The sequence below is a fragment of the Tenrec ecaudatus genome, chromosome 2, assembly GCF_050624435.1.
Source record: "Tenrec ecaudatus isolate mTenEca1 chromosome 2, mTenEca1.hap1, whole genome shotgun sequence".
NCBI lineage: Eukaryota > Metazoa > Chordata > Mammalia > Afrosoricida > Tenrecidae > Tenrec > Tenrec ecaudatus.
This window is the reverse complement of record NC_134531.1, coordinates 93572677-93593515: the sequence shown is the minus strand read 5'-3', so window position 1 is coordinate 93593515 and position 20839 is coordinate 93572677. Positions and strand designations below refer to the sequence as shown.

Genomic DNA, 20839 nt, shown 5'->3' with positions numbered 1-20839 from the left:
TTTCTGCTAAGCTCCCAAGGAATACTGATTCAGCGGGTCTGTGGACCAGACTTTGAATATCAAGAGTTTTTCAGGTGGCCAACATTTTTACTTTAATCCCAACCCCAAGTTTGCTTGAAAAAAGTACACCTTGACATGGCAGAAACCAGGGAAGGAATAGATGCGTATTCTCCAGTCATTTGGTAATCAAAAGTAAGCATCAGATCATGTATGAGATGACTTTTTATAGTTTAAATTTGCTTGGGACTACAAAAAGAGTCCCATAAAATAGAACAAGATTATTTACTTTTGTGGGTAGAAAACGAGGCACACTGGAATAGATGGGCTGCTATGCCCAGGCTGTCCCTTGCAGTTGGGCTAGTAGAAATCTGTCTTCTAGTGAACTAGGTATTTTTCATTGCGTGGCACAGAAATAGAGTTGAGGAGCCTGCATTATGATATGCAGTTTTTCCAAGAATAGGAATGTTGACATTAAAATTCTGGTGGTGCACAGCTTAGCACTGCACTGCCAGCAGAAAGCTTGGCATTTCAAGCCCATCGGCCCTGCAGGAGAAAGACCTGGTGAGTGGCTTGCATGAGGATTACGGACCAGGAAAAACAGTCTCCTGTGGCGTACGGGGTCACTAGGAGCTGCACTGCCCGCTAACGCCCGAGTGCTCTGCTGAGCCTGGAGTAAATGGGGGACCGCTCAATGCTGTCCGAGTCTTGTGTGAGCGTTCATAATTCCTATATCTGAGCTAAAAAGCAATCATGACTATAACCCCACTCGAGGGGAATGAATGACAAAATGGTAGGCAAACAGATAGATTGGATGGTGTAAGATACGGCAAAAGTAATAACAACAATACTGCATAATATATTAAGGGTTCATGGGGGTGGTGGGGTGGGAAGAGGGGATAAAGGGGAGCTGATATCAAAGAGTTGAAGAAGAAAGAAAATGTCTGGAAAACTGTACAACTATGCTTGATCTAATTGAATTATGGATTGCTATAATCTCTGTAAGAGCGCCTAATAAAACGATTTAAAGGGTAAAAAGTCATTTTGGTAACACTACATGCTTCACGCAGGAACCAATGAAGAGTCAATGCCTGTTTGAAAGATTCGGGTCCATACATTCCATCTTTAAGAGTTTGTTGAATGATCGTATCATCTCCCCGGTAGATAAGAAAGACCTGTTCTTGATGGGTTTATTGCATGCTGACTGGTCCTCTGCTGTGTCTTCAGAAAACGCCTGAGTCAAGGACCACGGGAACCCAGAGCATGTGTTGAAATGGTGCAGTTTGTTTTGGGATCAGTTTAGTTTTAAAGAGATTCTGTGCTCATCATCATCATAACTTCATTAATACGTTTTGTTTTGTTGTTTTCCCTTTTCTTTTCCTGGAAGGAATATTTAAAGGAACAGCTGTTTTTAATGAATGATTCGAAGGAAAAGCCATTACCCATCCGACCTTTAAAGATGACCTTGAAGAGTGTGGAAGATCAAGCTTCTGCCTTTAACCCTTTCCATGTGCATAAGGCGTTTCGTGAAAATATGCTAGATCAGGTATGTGGAACACTAAGTGGTGACTTTAATTTAAATGGGTGCTTCCTGTACACCCACAAGAAAATTCCCTGCCTTTGGCTATTTATGTATCCATAAACTTTGGCTGAGAATCACCAGGCCTTGTTATGTTTGCATGATCTGTACAAATTGACTTTGAAAAAATTATTTTACCTCCTTTTTATTTGTCAAACTGATTCATGAGTTTAGTCTGTAAAACTTAGCCTTTGGCTGGGTTGGTTTACCATGGGCAGAGGGAACATCTGTTAGCCTGTGTCCGTGGAAGGTCCCAGGAACAAGGCGTTTGGTCATGTTCTTCCCTCTCCTGATTCACTCCTCTTCCACCCCAGTGCCCACACTCACAAACCACTTAGTAAGCTGTAGGAATGCATGAGGTAAATTAGCAAATAGTTTGCTTTAAATTTACCTACAATTGGACAGTGGGTTTCTCTTTTAAGTGGCAAGAGGTAAATTTAATTCTTATAATCCTAAACACTTTGCTCAATTTATTATCGGCTAGCTAATAACCCTAGTAGTTAATTTCAGCATATTTGGATAAATCACTGTAATAAATAGCACACTCTTTTCTCCACTCTCAGATCATGCCATTGTCTAAACTGCATGTTTCCATTCTTAGGCATTTAAAAATTATCTTTATACCAAAGTACTTAAAATGCAAAGTCGCTTGTGCTTTGTTCATTCTTTTGGTGCATTTTTTTTCCCCCTGGAAGGCTCTTGACAGACAATTTGAACTAACAGGGCAGAAGAGAAGAATTGCTTGACCTAGAGCTCTGACGAAAATAAGAATTAAAACAGTGGCCTAATTCTGGATGCAGATAATATTTTTACCATGCCTGCTACAGCTCTGGTCTACATTCATCAATACTGTAGTAGAATAAGACCTTCAAATGGTGACAAGCCGGGGGCAGCCTTCTCCGGCTGTATGACAGGATTGTAGTGCTCGATTAATCAGCAGGTGACAGGGGAGAGTTCTTGTTGGATTTTAAACATCTGTCTGGACTCCTTTTATCAAAACTTTTTTAGTTGTAAAGAGCATAAGTGCCTATAACACTTTGAAAACCAAATAGAGTGTATGACTTTGAGTTTATTGGCTGTTTCCTGAGCTGAACATTACATTGCTCCAACCCATAAATAATCGTTGTCGCTGCTAAATTACCCTGACTTCATTTAAATAAATGGCATGTTTTCTCGAGTTTTGAATTGCGAGATTATTTCACGCGGTCATTTTTCTCCATGGTTGTGAAATTATCTATTAAATGAGAGGGGAAAGAAGAATCATTTATGCTGTTTACAGGTGCAGGTCCTCGAAATCTCCCCTTTAATGCATTGCTTAGCCCAAAGAGGAGAGCATGAACATTGGACCCTCATGGAGTTTATCCGGAACTCCTCTACTCTGTTTGTTTTCGAAATCAAGCTTTCACAGACCGACAGACACTCTGCTTTGCTCAGATAGCTGAAAAAGTCACCAAGGTCTGAATCTTGCTTTTCGAAGTCACCCTCGCAGAAAAACTTTTGGGGCCAATGCCATTAACACTTGGAAGAATAACGACTCAAGAAATTGATTTATATTTTTGTAAATAATGACTACATCCCCAAATGGTTTTATAAGTTAATTGCTGTCTTATTGGGATAAAATCTTCTTCTGTGGACATGATTGATGTTATCTGTCTAAGTCCTTGTTTTGGACTCCCCCCCCCTCCTTCTTAGTTAGTCTATCACAGCTGGAGCTTTAATTTGCTGATCGCATTAACTCTGATTAATAACTAACAATAGCATCTTCTCATTAATCAACAGTCAGCCATCACAAAATGGAACTGGAATTGGTCAAAGTTGCTGCCAACTTATCTAAGATTGGATAAAATGACCTTCAGTGCACTGCTCCAAAACAGGTAATACACCTGGGGACCTTGGAGATCTTTTGGGGTGTGTGTGTATTTCGGGTAGCACTACATCAGCAGGAGAATCTCTTTTCTTTTCACCCTCTGTGGTTTACCAAAGACGACTGACGATGCGGGGAAAGATGCTCTTCCTGGGTGCCGTTTCTTCCGTAGCGAGCATTTTCACAGAGGGAGCATTTGCACAGGACGGCTGGTCTTGCCTCAGATGAACTCCATTGGTTGTCCTCGGGATTTCAAGGACATTTGACTTTGCATATGTAATAGTTCAGTAATGTAAACACCGAAAGTTAGGGAATTGAATGTTATTCTAAAACTATACCTTTGTTTACAAACCATTTAATGAATGCGCACAAAATGCTGAGCCACATCAATGAGTCCAGTCAGGGGAAACAGAGAAGTAAAACTGTCATGATTGAATTTTTCACGTTGCAGCCAGTTATTTTTGGCACAACAGGGCAACCCAGTAAACTGGTCATCTAATTTCAGCCTAGGAACTCACACATGTAATTTGTTTTGCACAGAAGTATAAACATTTTCTTTATAGTTTGGTTCAATTAACATTTTCTTATTACCTGTAAAGTTTTGAATGAACAACGAACTGTAAGGTTTACATTTCGAAAAATTAGATTTTCCTATCAAATTTCACATTTCCTAAAACACCTGCACGCGTTCTCCTCTTTATTGTTCAAGTGCCACGTGTTTGCTTATAGCTGAGCATGAGAAAAAAATCTTCTAGACGATTTTTGTGATGTAGAATGTGTTTTATTATCTCTTTGTAAAAATACCAGGTATCATTTTTCCTGAAATGACAATGACATAGTAGAAATGTCAAACCATCCTTGAGAAATCGGGGTGCATATAAGAAAATGTAACAGAAAGAGAGATCGTAGTATTGCCTCAATGGAAGATGGGAGGGGCGTGGGCGAAGGCAGCTTTGTTTCCAATAAAAGCTGTAGCTTAAATATATGGTCACAACGGACTCCTCAGTCTTTCACCCCTGAATTAAGCTCATGTGCTAATCATTATGGGTAAAACTGACCCATCTAGAACAGCGGTTCTCAAACTGTGGGTCATGACCCCTTTGGGAGGTCGAATGACCCTTTCACAGGGGTTACCCGCTTCATAACAGTAGCAAAATTACGGTTATGAAGTAGCAACGAAAATAATTTTATGGATGGGGGGGTTAACCACAACATGAGGAAAAGTATTAAAGGGTCGCGGCATTAGGAAGGTTGAGAACCACTGATTTAGAAGCTCCCACACTAAAGCTGGAGCCTTGCCCGAGCAACCTGACAGCCCGGCAGGCAGCAGCCCAGAAGGCATCACGATCATGCACAAGCCCCCAGCGAAGCTGCTCTCCTCTTAGAGTTGCTGGAGAGGTGGGATGTCGGAGAAGAAGTGGGATGTTGGAATGGAGGCGTGGAGGGAGGGGGAGAGGAGAAGGCAGGTCCTCTAGTCAACCCACAGTTCTATGATGTTTACACGATATTAAATATCCACCTGGAAATTCACCTAGATAAGTCTTTTGTTGTTGTTCCTGCTATTGGGAAAAGTTTGAGTTTATGTAGATTAACTGTATTATGATATTTTACTTTTTTTTCAACTGAGAATTGCTCTTTCCAACCCACTAAATAATGCTCTAGGAGAAAGAACGAAAGATGGGGGTGCATCGTTCAAAACCTACTGCATTTGCTCTGTATAATAGTCACTCGTAAATGAATTTGTGTTTTAAGCAAAGAGGCATATTGTTATTTTTGTTTAACAACTTTTGATATACTCCATTGGGTCACTAGCTACTAAAGCCTGTCCCCTGGAGACTGTCTGTGCAGTGGTGAGTGGGAGAAAAGAACTCCCACAAATTTAGCCAGAAAGAGCAGGTCAAAGCAGTTCTCTTGGAGAAGGGTCATGAATTTTTAATAGAAACAGCTAGAATCTCATTTTAATAAGAACCTTAGATTTTTTAAAGGATGGTATGAAAGGCATGCTAGTCTAAGCTAGCACAGGCCACAAACTACAATAAACATGATTGATCTACCTTAGAAGGATGAAAGAAAGACACCTGAGAATTTTTAATCTAGTCTAGCACTTTCCCTTTTATTTTAAGAATGTTGTTTATGAGATGTGATTAATATTGAACTGGTAAGGAAATCGTTGCCGTTATTTCCTCCAAGTCTCTTTTGTTTGGCCTGAGCTAAGAATGCTGCTTTTGTTTTAGTGTGCTGGATTCCTGACAGCAGGGCTGTGGGAGAGGTAAACGCTTGAAAGTTAGACCACAGAACATCGAGCGTGTCGGTGGAGAGCCCTGTGTATGTCCCTCCTGCATCTGCAGTCCCGTGTCCCACCTGGAACCAGGTTCTCTAGGGTTGGACAGAAAAGGAACCAGAGGAGAAAATGCTGAGCACCTAGGCTACACCTGCCAGGGGAGCTCACCAATTAAACAAGCCCCTTGTCTCTTCCTGCCCCTGTCTTTGGTTGCATAGCTGTACAAATCTATCTCTACATGGTCTAGGGTTGGCGCAGGGCTGGGGGTGGTACGTGAAGGCATAATGTGAGAGAGGCAATGAAGTCATACATAGCAGTGTGGAAACGAGCCCCAGAGAAGGAACTTCCTACTCATCCCCTAACGCCCATTGTGCCCGGCGTGACAGTGTCAGTACCAAAGGTCCCTCTGGATTTCCTCGTTCAACACACAAAGGCCTGGGTTGCACCAAATCCCCCTCACTTCCCAAACAGGATGGAGTTGAGCAATGAGGTTTCCTGTGCCCTACGGTCAGGGCAGTTATATTATGAAAGTTACCTAAGTGCTCTGACTTTAGATTCCTCATCTTGAAGAGCCCTGGTGCACCGAGCTGCCAACCACAAGGTCAGCAACCAGAACCCACTCGCTGCACCGTGGGTGAACAGTGAGGCTGTCTGCTGCCATAAATATTTAAAACATTGAAATCCACAGGGGCAGTCCCACGCCGTCCTATAAGGCTGCTATCAGTCAACATTGACTTGATGACAGTGAGTTTGAGTGAGTGAAAATAAAAACAACGATCATTGTATAGCAATTGCAAGTGGTTGGTGGAACAATCAAGGAGTTGGCCGTGGTGGTGGTGGTGGTGGGGGGTGGGGGTACCATGCAGTCAGTTCTGACTCATAGTGACTCTATGTAGAACAGAATGACATTGACCGGTCCTGTTCCATCCTCAAAATTGTTATGTCTGAACCCAGAGTTGCAGCCAAGCTCATCAAAAATCTTCCTCTTTTTCATTGCCTTTTTACTTTACCAAGCATAATGTCCTATTCCAGGGACTAGTGTCTCCTTATAACATGTCCAAAGTATGTGAGGTGGCGTCTCGCCATCCTCACTTCGAAGGAGCGTTCTGGCCATACTTCCTCAAGAATGTTTAAGGATATGGAAAGGTTATTGAATATTGAAAACACACAATATGTATTTAGAAAAGCAGTAACACTAGCACATAGTACCAATGTTAATGTCTGCTAAGGTTAAAAAAAAAAACCAAAACAACGCACTGCCACTGAATCAATTCTGACTCACCAGGACCCTATAGGACACGCGAGAACCGCCCTGTGGATTTCTGAGAATTATAGTCATTTACAGGAGTCCCAAACCTCACCTTTCTCCCACAGAGTGGCTGGTGATTTCGAACAGTTGACCCTGGGCATTCTGACTGCATGCTTACTTGTACTTGGTTCTCTACTAATTCTTTTTTGGAAAAATTCTAATAATATTAATTTTTATAATACATTTTAATAATTTTTAAACATTCCAAATGGTTGACATAAGCAATGAAGAAACTTTCTTAAATTTATTTTCCTTCATAGCTATCAGATCTTTTATTGTTTTTCACTAGCATACAATGTAATTGTTCAATCAATTAAGATTTGTGCAATCATCACTATAATCAATTGCAGAACATTTTCTGCTCCTAGTCATTGTTGTTAGTTCCCCTTCTCTCTCCCCCCGCCACTTCCTCTGTCATGCCCCTAGGCAATGATCAGTCCAGTTACTGTCTGTACAGATCTAGCGATCCTGGATTTCATATACAGAAAATCATAAAATACACAACCAGGAAGCAAATGGCCCAAGGGCACAGAAAAGGTCATCAAGAATGAGCAGAGAACCGGAAATACAAGAAACCACCCAGGCAGCCCACCAACGTCAGGCCTAGACTGAGGGTCTGAGCAAGTGTCAGGTCGGAGAACAGACAGGGAGCCCAGGAGGCTGAAAGACACTCCTAGAGTGGGGAAATGAGTGAAGAGGAAGGGCCAAAGGCTAGTTGCGCTGGTGAGAGTTGGAGACTTGAGAGAGAGTTGAAACACGTGGAAGAGATGTGTGCTCCTAAGGGTATCTGTAGCTGAGCTATTGCCTCCTTTGTCCTTCTCATTGGTTCTGTGCTGACTGCAAAGATAGAATGAAAAATTAAGTGGTCTCCAGAGTTCTTAGTACAGATGTGTCCTCTGCCCACTCTCTGTCCCAATCTCAAAACACCTCCCTCCAATTCAAAATGTCCCAACCTCAGTCTCTTTTCCTGTGTTTGGGGTTCTCCAAACTCTCGCCCACTTTAGGGTCTTTGCACTTAGAGTTCCCTCAGCGAGTCAGACAATGCTATTCTGTCTGTCTGTCTGTCTGAGGCAAGTTCTACCTTCTCAGAGAGCCTCTTCCCTGTCACTCATCTGAAGTGACCCCATTCTACGCTGCCTTCTCATCTGAGCGGTCACTCGCTGAAACCAGGGGTCACTGTCCATGCCTTCTTTTCCTGCCCCGCATGGTAGAACATAAACTCCATCTATGCGAGTGGGACTTTGCCGATCCTAGTCTATGCTTTGGAGCGTTGGGCTGTGATCCACAAGGTCTACAGTTCAAAACCACCAGCCTCTGTGCAGGAGAAAGACAGAGCTTTCTACTCCTGTAAACACTTTCTACTCACGGAAACAGGGACAGTTCTATCCTGTCCTTGAGGGTCGGTGTGGTGTGTCAGCATCGATTCCATGGCAGTGAATTTGGTTTTTGGTTATTCTATGCTATATGACCTAGACTGACTAGTCCTGGGACTCATCCTAGGCACTAAGTAGTATTTATTGAATGAATAAACAGTGAAGAAAAAGAATGCAAAGAAAAACCCACCTCTGACAGATAAGCAGCACTCTCCCAGTATGGCGTTTAATTAGCGATCATCCAGGTATATAAAGCATACTCTGGAAATCCCAAGTAGAAATAATATGCATTGTCTTCATTTCTTCCAAAGTTGTGTGAAAATCATATTAATTACGCCTGATGTGTTTAAAATGCCCATGTTTTATTATTATTGTTGTTGTTAGAAGTTTGAGATTAAAACCACAAAGAGCTGATGGTTATTTTTAATCAGTCGATCCAATTCATGCCCTGGTCTCTTCAGCAATGAAGTCTGTTCTTCCCTCCGTGATTCAAGGATCTTTTGGCATTGGCATGGTGGTGGGGGTGGTGATGGTGGGGGTGGTGTTTGGGGCCTGCAGACAAAGTTCACCTGAGAGTAGTCCTGCCCCTTAGTACATTCCTGGTGCATCTTTGAGGAAGCGGACCACCTGGTCTGCCTCGCACAGGGCTTCTGGGTGGGTTTGAATCACTCACCTTGCAGTGAGCAGCTGGGGATTTAACTGTTGTGCCCCCAAGCCAGGATCAAACCAAATCCACGACCATCAAGTCGATTCTGATGCAGGTGTATGCCACCAGGACTTTTCGTTTAAGTGATAGGACTTAAGTCGAAATGTGCAAAGTGGAGTTCATAGACACCAGTACCCTACCAAATCTTTGCACATGAATCAGTGTTTTTCAAGTTATTTGAAGAAATATGTACCAACTATGGCCTTGGAAAGGTGATGTTGCATATATATAAATGATGTATGCCTTTCTACTTAGAGACTTTGCCATTGGGGGGGGGGGGGAAGGGGAGAAGACTCCTCAGAGGTTCAGACAGTCAACATATATATCAGCTCCACAACTTTACTTTTAATACTATAAAAGCGTAAAGTGCCACGATTGGACATAGCGCTTTTGCAATAATAACAGTACTTGGCCGTTTCTCACTATTGCTTTCTGTCTTCCTTTCTCATCCACGTGGAAATAAACCCAGACGACCAAAGGGGAAGGAAGGTGATTTCGCAGGCGAGCTCACCAAAAGGAACTCCCCATTCCTTCCTTCGTGGCGCATCTCTAGATTGCCATGTTGATACTGTGCTCTTTGTCACTGAAGCCAATTGAGGTCGCCTCTCCTCTACCATATTTCTTACAGACCAACTCCCGAGAGTGTGTGGCGCCGAGAATAATCTGTGAATACAGCAGAGTTCTCTGCTATTTGAACCATCTAAATATACTGCAGGGGAGCTTGGCTTGGAATTGAGCAAACACAATGAACTAGAACGGCGGGAACAGCAGAAGGGGTGGTGGTGGCAGGTTTCTGGCTCTCACTTTGGGGCCTTTCCAGGTGCACAATAGCCATGCATCTGAGAGGAAACAGAGACTAGAAAACAGTGTGTACAAGGGCCGTCGATCTGTGGAGCTGATTGTTGACTTTTAATAGTAATAATTATGATTGCACCATTGCCCCATACAGATTATAGGCTGTGCCTGTGGTGTGTAGAGAGTAGGAAATATTGCCTTTGGCCTCAGACCGCACACACGGCACTCTCAAATGGCCGTTCTCGGGCAGGGCTACCATTTAGCACGATGTTTATGGTCGCGCGTGGCAGTAAATTCCTGGTGCGGCAGCAGCAGGCTGGCTGCCTAGTTGGGGAGAGGTGGGCTTAAGATGGGGGGGCGGCTGACTGTATGAGTGCCTACCTCGGAGCCATTACGGTCTTGACATATGCCGGGCCATTCAAATAAAAAGCCCACATTTGTTCTTCCTCCCCAGCCCCACCTCCGCCCAAAGAGCCCATGCTCAGGGCCCCACCCACCTGCACAGCATTTTCGCAAGCAGGCGCAGGCCCCCTTCTCTTTTGAAGTCATAAAGCAGCATGCTTCATGCATAGATGTGGGCAAACACAATGGAGCATGTTTAAGGGAACCTTCCATCCTCTCAGGATTTCTAAGAGTTAGGAGCCCTAGTGGCGCAACTGTTAAGCGCTTGGCTGCACAAGGAAAGGTTGGCAGTTCGAAGTCACACAGCGGTGGTGTGTGCCTTGAAGAATTGCAGCCTGAGCAATCCGAGAGAGCCCCTCTCCTCTGTCACATGAGAATGACCCAATAGCATTGATCCCACCAACTGCAATAACCACAGGGATTTCTTATAGGAACCCAATAAACTGATAAACACGAGTCGTTTAGTTGTTTCCTGATAGGTAACTTGGGTGTATATGCCAATGTCTTATACGGGCCGGTAAAGCACTTTCACCTACATTTTCTCATGTGCACGTCATGACAACCTTGTAATGGGAGGGAGACAAGAACGTGTGAGGGTACAAGATGTCAATGGCATGTACAAAGCCACAGTTGAAGTGGCACTTGGAACTACGGGCAGGACTTCTGAGTCTGTATCTGGTCTTTTACCTTGTACCCCCTCCCCATGGTGAGTTTTTAAAAAATAAAAAATAAAGTGTGTATTAGTTGTATATCTACTCTAAAAATGTGATGATGAAGATAAGTAACAGAGAGCAACTGCCACACAACTGGAACCATCTGAGCACCTTAGAGACATTTATTTACCTCATATTCCTTGTGACAGCCTTCACGAAGTGCGCACCGAATGAGTATTGATTTCCTGATAAGGAAACTGAGCCACACAGGGACCTAGATATGAGTGGCTCTGTCTCCAGAGCTTATATTCTTAGCCATTTATTTTCCTTTTCTCCTTTTATAAAATTAACTTTATTAGGAATTAGGTGGGTGGGTAATACATTTAAGACCGTCAATGTTGCATTCCACAGTTCAGACTACTCATCAAACGCCGTCACCACCATATTCGTTTATCCCCCCTCCTCTGATGTCTCCTCTCACTGTTATGGGCCTCCGTCCTTCCCTGCACCAAGTCCAATACACGGCAACCTTCTCACGTGGTGCTTCATCTTCCCATCTATGCCCTGCCTTCCTGAGGACCCTCCAGAGTCTGTTTCCTTGGCTAAGCAGGTCTTTGTCTTGTTTTTATACAGTATCGTTCCTTTTGTGATGGGGTAACTGCACTCAGCATAAAGTGCTCCGGGTCCATCCAGGCCAGGAGGTGTTTTCTGGTTTCTTCATTGCTGTTTAGAGATGCACAGTGCTCCATTGTGTCTATGCACCAAGGTTTCTTTATCCAGACTTCTGCTGATGGGCATTTGGGCTCTTTCCAACTTCTTGCTATTGGGGAGAGTGCCAGAGTGACCATGGGGATGCAATGTATGACTCTTTCTTACTTCTGTAGGGTATACAATGTATACCCTACATTGTATATACAATGTACTTCTGTATACAATGTACTTCTGTAGTCATACAATGTAGGGTATATACCTAGCAATGTATGACTCTTACTTCTGTAGGGTATATACCTAGCAGTGTATGACTCTTTCTTACTTCTGTAGGGTATACAATGTATACCCTACATTGTATATACAATGTACTGCTGTACAATGTACTTCTGTACCCTGTATACAATGTACTTCTGTATACAATGTACTTCTGTACAATGTACTTCTGTACCCTGTATACAATGTACTTCTGTATACAATGTACTTCTGTACAATGTACTTCTGTACCCTGTATACAATGTACTTCTGTAGTCATACAATGTAGGGTATATACCTAGCAATGTATGACTCTTACTTCTGTAGGGTATATACCTAGCAATGTATGACTCTTACTTCCGTAGGGTATATACCTAGCAGAGGTATTGCTGGATATTATGGGATTTCTATTTAGCCACTCATTTCTGTTCTGCTTATTTCCTGCCTTTGACAAACCTTTTTGAGCAAGTAGTTCATGAGTTGGAATTGACTCAGTGGCCTTGGGTGTAGTTTTGTGTACCTTATGGAAAGTATTTATTTTTAATAAGTTAAGTTAGTCACAGTGCTGCTCCACACAATTCTGAATTTTGAATTCTAATGTTCACTGTCCCAAGGTTTCAACTTCATATAAGCCTCTCTGGACCTGACCTGCCTCCCACCTCCTTCATCAGTATTTCTATCCTCAACCTTCCTGCCTACATGTCGGTCTCGTGTCTGTCATCACCTCTTGTCCCTCACCATTGCCTCCTGTCCCTTACCGTGGGGGAAGAAAGCATGGTGATGTCCTTTTCTCAGGAGAGCTTGTATGTATCTGTGTCATATAATAATCAGAGATGGTATTTAAACCAAAGTCTCCATTCCTTTAGTGAAGGAGGGAACAGGCAACCCAAATAAATATGTTAAATGCTCTTGACAGAAATGCAGAGTTGACAAAATTTTGATGAAAGGGAGGTATAATAATTTTCTCAAAAGCAGCCATGGGAGTAAGTTTTGCTTGTCAAAAATGAACCAAACTTTACTTTGTAATGAATTTTTTCCCTAGCTGCTTATGCATTCCTATACTGGCACTTCTGGCTCCTTGCAGCGGATCAACAGCTAAAATTGCTGTGTGGCGTGCATTCATTTTGCAGTGAGGAGGCTTTCAGTCTTTCCCCAAATCCACTGTGGGGTCCCACAAAATGTTTGTGGCACAGGTTCCCCCTGGGGTAGGTATCGGCTGGCCTATTGATTCCGTTTGGCTGAAGAGGAAGAGAGGATTGGTAGCATTCAGGTTTATTGATTACTGTTGAACATATCAGTTTGTCATGTTACTGCATCAGCTTAAACTAAGGACTGTCTCTTTAAAGAGATTTCCACCAAGGCATAATTATGAGAGTAATTTACATGTTTTTTTAAAATACAACTTAATCTTGTCATAGCAAATCTGAGCAACAAAAAGTATTGTTCATTTATTTACATGTTTATAATACTGTCTATGATAGTACATTTATCATTTATTGCATATGAAAATAGGATAGTATAGAACTGCCTTGTACAGTAAATAAATGATACTGTTGCCTGTATGAGCCTCTAAATCAGATCCATTTTTCCCCGTAATGTGAGAGTTGGTGACATATAAAAAGAAGAGATTTTTGCATCAAGAGTATTAGTATAATATTTACTAATATGGTACATGTTTGTATAATATTTACTAATAAATTGGTAACATTTATTTTTAATAATATGTAAACAGTGTATACCCGTGTATTATTTCAAAGGGTAGGAAGGTATGATATGAAGTCTGAAAGTGACCCTCTCAAACTCTTCAATCACACAAATCCTACTCTAGTTGCTCCCATCGGAAGCAGTTCTGATTTTCTTTGGGGTAATAAGCATAGTGGATGTACTATCCCGTGATTTTCATAAATTCAGAGACTGAAAACAGTAGCATTGTTTTGTTTGGCTATAAATGGGGTCCCTCGCTGTGAGTAAGGACCTACAAGACAGCACCTAACAACAGCAGCAACCGTGCCATTAAAATGACACCAATTAATTAATCATGCTTAATAGTTAATAATTAACAAGTGTGCCATTGTGATGTCATGCTCATGTAGCACCATTTAACCAGCCATTCCTCGATTACTGCACAGGTAGACAGTTTGTATGTACAACACTGCCAAGAATGCATGGATTCTGCCCCAAGGCTATTGGAATACAAGTGAAACAAAAGAAATCTGAGTACTACCAAATGTTCAATGGAATAAGAGCTACATTAAAAAAGAGATTTCTAACGATCTTTTAAATTTTTTTACCACTGTCATGCTTAAAAACATAAACTGACTCGGTATCATGTGTTGCATCACACACAGATTCTCCCATCTTGATTCCAAAGCCTCCTTGAGCTGCCCCTTCCATCTACCAAGGACATCTTCTATAAAAAGCTCCACCAGCCCTCTGCCCACTACAGAGTTCAAATCCTTTCTCTTCTAGGTTCTTTAAACCTACTTTTTCTTGCCTGAATAAGATGGAGCCTTTGTGGCATAATGGTTACACATTGGGTTGCTCACTGCAAGGTCAGCAGTTCAAAACCACCAGCTGCCCCATGGGAGAATATAGAGCTGTCTACTCCTATAAAGAGTTACAGTCTCAGAAACCCATGAGGGACAGCTCTACCCTGCCTTATAGGGCCTCCATTGAGTCAAAATCGCCTGGATGGCAGTGAGTTTGGGTTGTTTTGTTTCATATAATAAGGAGGGAGTCCCTCAGGTGGTACAAATATCTAAGCTCTTGGCTACTAACTGACAGGTTGGAAGTTCAAGTCCATCCAGAGGCTCTTTGGAAGAAAGACCTGGTGATTTACTCATGAAAAGCCACCCAGTGAAGCCTTATGGAGCACAGTTCTACCCTGACACGCTTGGTTCTCCATGGGTCAGCATGCATGGACTTGGCAGCGCCTGGTTTGGTTTGGATTTATAATAGAGAATGGTAGTAGCACCTTCCTTACTGTGTGGCTGGACAGGACAAGGGTTACTGACCATTATGTAGCATAGGGCTTGGAACATAGGAAATGCCATATATATATATATGCCATATATATATATATATCGCTTTTAGATGCTGTTTGGTTCTCTTTGATTAGGTCAGAGTAAGTTATAAGACTTTAAGATGGGCCAGGGAGAGGACAGTAAGTAAGGCAACCATCCAGATAATTACAATGTAATGGAAGTTGGACTTAGGAGAAAAAGCTGAAATGAGGAGGCCGTACAGATTACTCTCTGTATTAGGAGCTGGCTGCGTGATGCCTGCCTGGGCTTAAGGCACAGGACAAGCTCAGGAAGCTGATGCTTGGATCTCTGAAGCCAAAGGCAGAAAAGATCTAGTCTAAAAGCACCGTGACTTAGCAGGCAGTCTTCCGCGAACGTTAAGTACCTCCTATGCGCCGGTTCCTCTGCTCAGGTATGCCATTTGCATTACCCAGGATCTAGACCAGGCATCTGCCGTTCGAGACCAGGGCTTCTCATTATTTCCTTCTCAAGACGAAGGTTCACCTCAGATAATTGAGAGAGCCAAGGCTGCGGATGAAAAGACTGCCACGGCTTAATAGGAGAGCAACTATTTGGAAACCATCCCGTCCTGATAATATCCCCAAGTGAGAGTTCTGCGTTCATGGTTCTGCCCAAGTTCATCCCCTACAACATTCCTGGGCTGTCATCCCCCAACCACAGCCCATCCCAGACCAGCTCAGAACCGCTCTGAAGCCCCTCTCCAGTCCTATAGCTCCCAAGAGTCTCTCATTCCACATGGCAATGTGGCAGCATGTGTTATCTTATGGTTGTCGCTAAATGTTTCTTTCGTTATCTTGTCTCCCCAGAGAGAGTGTAGGCACCCAGAGAACATATCTCTCAGGTTCTCCCTTCCTGGCTGTACCTTTTCCTGGCTAGCACAATGGTGAACATGTGAAGGGGTTCAGTGAATGCTTTTTGACTCTCCATTCAAATATACTGTGTTTCAGAATGACTTTCTTTTGTTTACAGAACTATCTGAGGTAAACAAAGGATGGCCAAAAGAGTTTTTGTTTATTTGCTTCTGAAAAGTTCAGTTTAATTATTTTGAATTGCATATAAGCACATTAGAAGTTCAACAATGCCCAAACTATGTAAAAACTGACAAATCTCTCACTGTGCCTGACTACCACCAGTATAATCCCCCTCACCTGAGATAGCAAATCCTCCCTTTCCTGTAATTCTCATTTAAACCTTAGCATATCCTTCAAGTGTTAAGTCATCGTTCTCAGTGGGGTTTCAAATCTTTTGATCAGGATAATGTTGTGTGTTAGGCAGGGTTCTCTAGAGAAACAAAACCAGGATAAATATACACACACAACGAGAAGGAATATACCAGCTGATTAGTCCACACAGCAGTACAGAGGGCTCAGTTCAACTCCCTTTTGTGGAACAGTTAATACACTGAAAGTCCTTCAACTCACTTGGGCTGCCAGTCCAAGGGTCAAGGAAGCAGACAGCAGAGTCTGCCTGCAGGCAGCAGGCAGCAGGGTGGGTCAGCAACAGTCAGTAGTATGGGAGTTTAGTGAAGTAGACCCCATGGGATCTTGAACTCAAGCGGTGCACGGTGACATGATTCACCAGCCTCAAGCTCAAGTTGTGTATGCACCAGCAACATGGCAAAGCAGGTCTTGAGGGAGCCTGCTTCTACAATCCGCAGGTTGACTTGACCTACAGGTAGTGCAGTACACAGTTGAGGCAAGCAAGTAACTCAAGCAGCAGCATGCTGGTACAGTCCCTAGGGAAGGAGAGAGAAAGGGTCGGGCCTTGAAAAGCCATTTATCTCATTGCTCTCCAATCAAGCTGTGACCTGATTAAACTCTGCCCATATGTTCCTGTTGGCCTACTTAGCACAATACACCCAACTCACATGTTGCGATTGAGAAAAGTAGCAAGTAAACCCCAAATACTCTGATTCTTATAAAATGAATGTTTTCTAAAGCCATAAAGAGGTATGGGGGTGGGATGCTCTGTGAAGACAGTGATGGGATTACCTAAAGCTTGGAAGGGGAGCTTGGGGGACGTGGGGAGTCCACAGCAATGGGTCCAGGAAGGAAGAAAATGTTCCAAAGTTGATTGCGATCATCCCCACAATTGCACAACCCTCCTTCATATGCTTAAACGACTGGATTATGTGATATCTCAATAAAACTGTTTTGATAGGGTGGGCTTTAGTTGATGACCTGGGAGCTTAAGATGGAAATATTCATTATCCCAACCTAATGAATTGAAACCCAGTCAGAGTCCTAGGGTGAAAATGTGGCCTGGCCTGGCCAGGCCAGGAATAACCAGTTGCAATTGAGCTGATTCTGACTCCTGGCCAGCCACATATGTGCCAGAAAACTGTTCTTCATGGGCTTGTCGGTGACTGAGTTTCAGTAGCAGATTACCAAAGCTTTCTTCCAAGAAGCCTTTCAGTGGACTCAAATCTCCTACCTCAGCAATAGTAGCCTTGATCATTTGTACCACCTAAGAGTACTGAGCCTTGGAAAGCAGTAACCTAATTAGCATGTTGTCATTTGCTTATCTCAGGCAGAAGGCTCTTTTGTGTCATCAGGAACATGCTTTTGCCATACTTGTTCGTCTGTCGCACCCTAAAGCCAGTGAAGGACATCAAGTTAGCCATTTCAGCAAGTCACGGCTATAGAGAATTTGAAGATCATTAAGACTCCTGGAAATAGATAACTTCGTGTGAAGGATAACACAGACTGTTGTTATTTTATTATACAGAGAAAACATTTGCTAGCAGACAAAAGTAAAGCACTGCATAACTGACAAAATACACTGTGTTGATTTTAAAAATATTTCCATCCCATTATTCAGTCCAGCAAGACGGTTAGTAAATAGATGGATCCATGACTGTTTGTTCATTCATCCATCCATCAAGCATTCACTAGGCACAGCAGATAAAGAACTGAGACAGACACAACCCCTGCTGTCAAGGATCTCAGAGTCTAGTGGAGACAGACAGACTCGAAAATCAATGGTTATCGTTCTCACAGAGGTTCATCCCATTTGGTTGGCGCAAGTTAGCAGAAAAGTGCAACAGCGAGTCACACCCAGGAGGTGGCGATGCTGGAGCTGGGTCCTGCTGCAGACGGATGAGTCCGCCAGGTGGCCAACATGAGAGGCAATGTAGACAGGAAGTTCAACCTAGGTAGTAGCCTAACAGGAGAGTTAGTATGTTGCATTTTAGTTGTTCATTTTTTACTTTCAAATCAGATCTATTGGCAACATATAAGCACATCTGAATGAACTCACACATTAAGCTGCTCAGGACCAAGGCTATATTGAGCGAAGATGGGAAAAGAAAGGGGCAACAGTTATATTTAGGCTTGTACTTGAAGAAGTTACAGAGTTTGCTCTTCAGAATCCTTAGCCTCATCTGACCCAGAAAGTTCTCAGGCACGTGTAAGCAATTGCAGGGTCTGTGTACTTCATAGAGCAAGTGGCCTTGTAGCTTGTCACTAAAATTCTATGTGCCTTATATTTACCCAGCTCAGATGGGATGTACCTCCGTGAGGGGCCCTTCATGTGTGATTGATGACCCTTCACACAAGATGTGCCAGCTTAATGCTCCCCATGGTCAAGTAGTAAAAGTGTACCTGGTGCTTGCTGGTTTATCTTGCTTTCAGTTGCCCAGGGTTCTTGCTGTTAACACCGCTTGGGGGCTGCACAGCCTCTTCTCCACTGCGAGCGTATGTCTCTGGAAGGCAGACTTACCCGACAGTGGAGGGAGTGCCCGAGAGAGGTAGCAATGCTGCCAGTTCAGCATGTTCGTGTGTGTTGTTCTGAATTGGCTAGTCTGAACTGGCTGTAGACTACATTTATCGAACCCCTCCTTCCCTCCAAAGGGTGATGCCCTAGTTAATATTTCCATAAACTCATTATTGAAAGACTGGTGGTTCAAACCCACAAGCCACTTTAGAGAAGTACTCTGCTTCCCGAAATGACAATTTTGGTAACCCTCTGGAGCAGCTCTACTCTGCTCTATACCATCACTCTAAATGGGACTCGACTCAAACTGATGTAATAGATTTAAGGATTTCCAAAAAAGAAACAGTAGAATGACTTCCTACTTAATTGTTCATCTCTTTCAGTCCATGATATAACAAGAGTTTTAGGACTGAAATTTAGTTTTAGCAGAAGATTGTAAGAAATGTTTATCAGCTATAGATACTTAACCATGACAACTCTGAAAATGTGGGTTGTGTGTATGGTTTTAATGCATTCGTTGGAAATAATGTTTTGGGTTTTTTCATGGAGTAAAAGCATTCCTAATTTTGCTACAAGAAAGAGTATTTTCTTCCTCTCACACATTTTGTTTAATAATTTTACTTCTTTAAAAGCAAAACAGCACACAATTTGAAAATGAAATTCCCCCAAAGTGTTCAGTTTGCTAATATGTTTTCCATTTTCTTCATTATGCTATAGTGGAATGTTGCCATACTTTGAAATGTGCAGCCTATCTCCCTGGAGGCAGCAGATGGTGTGAGTAGTGTGTCTTTGGGTACAGAATTTATTCTGAACCGTGGTACCTAGGACAGCAGGAGATGATGTGAGTAGTGTGTCTTTGGGTACAGGATTTATTGTGAGCAGTGGTACCTAGGACAGCAGGAGATGGTGTGAGTAGTGTGTCTTTGGGTACAGGATTTATTGTGAGCAGTGGTACCTAGGACAGCAGGAGATAATGTGAGTAGTGTGTCTTTGGGTACAGGATTTATTCTGAACCGTGGTACCGAGGACAGCAGAAGATGGTGTGAGTAGCGTGTCTTTGGGTACAGGATTTATTGTGAGCAGTGGTACCTAGGACAGCAGGAGATGGTGTGAGTAGTGTGTCTTTGGGTACAGGATTTATTGTGAGCAGTGGTACCTAGGACAGCAGGAGATGGTGTGAGTAGCGTGTCTTTGGGTACAGGATTTATTGTGAGCAGTGGTACCTAGGACAGCAGGAGGTGGGCGGCCTGCCCTCAAGGTTCATGGAGTCTGTTGTTATAAGTTCATCATTACGGTGCTTAAAAATGATAACATGTCAAAACCTGGAAAAACGTGAAGGTTTTGGCACTTCCCTAAACTTTACTTTTCTTAGTTTATATGAGAAAATATTTTATTTAGAAACTATTTGAATTGCTTCAATTACATCTGTATGTGTTTTCTTCACTGAATGCCTCATTGCTGGAAGACAGCTGATTTCTTAGGCGAGGCATGATTTGGGGGGATTTTCACCATACTGTGAGATCTGGTCAACGATTTTGATGGTCTGCCAGCTTGATTTCATGTAGGAGTATCGACTCACATTAATCAAACTCACAAGGAACTGTTGTGCATCCAGAATTCCGTTCAACTATTTATTTTTCAGTAAAAAAAAAAATACAACTTTCACAGATCTGATCATTTTCTCCCTTGAGGTGAATTGACACCAGAACCGAACCCAGGTTCTCATCAGTAGCTCGGTTTTGATAAATGGTCTGTTTGCTTAGTAGGAGTAAGGGTTTACGACTGCCATGAGCCCCAGATTTACATGTAGTGAGCCCTGGTCTTCCTGCCCTGAACTATGCTGAGAATTTTGTATTCTGTCCGGACATTTGTAGTCCCCTGCGACATCATCAGGGTGCTCTGGTGGCATGGTGGGTTAAGCACTGGATTGCTCATCGAAAGAGGACCTGATGCAAAGGGCTTAAGTGGAGAGAAAATGCTTTGAAAATGATTAGGACAAAGAATGTACAGATGTGCTTTATACAATTGATGTATGTATATGTTTGGATTGTGATAAGAGTTGGATGAGCCCCTAATATATATAAAAAAAGAATAATGCCCCCCCAAAAAAGAAAAAAAGGACAGGTCAGTGGTTCAAACTCCCCAGCCCCTCTACAGGG

The 20839-nt window shown here is 42.8% G+C and overlaps 1 protein-coding gene across 1 annotated transcript in view; it reads left to right on the top strand.

The window, feature by feature from the left end:
• KIAA0825 (KIAA0825 ortholog) overlaps positions 1-20839 on the top strand; it is a 498599-nt gene that overhangs the window by 243026 nt on the left and 234734 nt on the right. Inside the window, exons 18-19 of the mRNA XM_075541286.1 lie at positions 1385-1543; positions 3356-3450. Of these exons, the coding sequence (XP_075397401.1) occupies positions 1385-1543; positions 3356-3450 (254 nt within the window). The remainder of the gene's footprint in view (positions 1-1384; positions 1544-3355; positions 3451-20839) is intronic.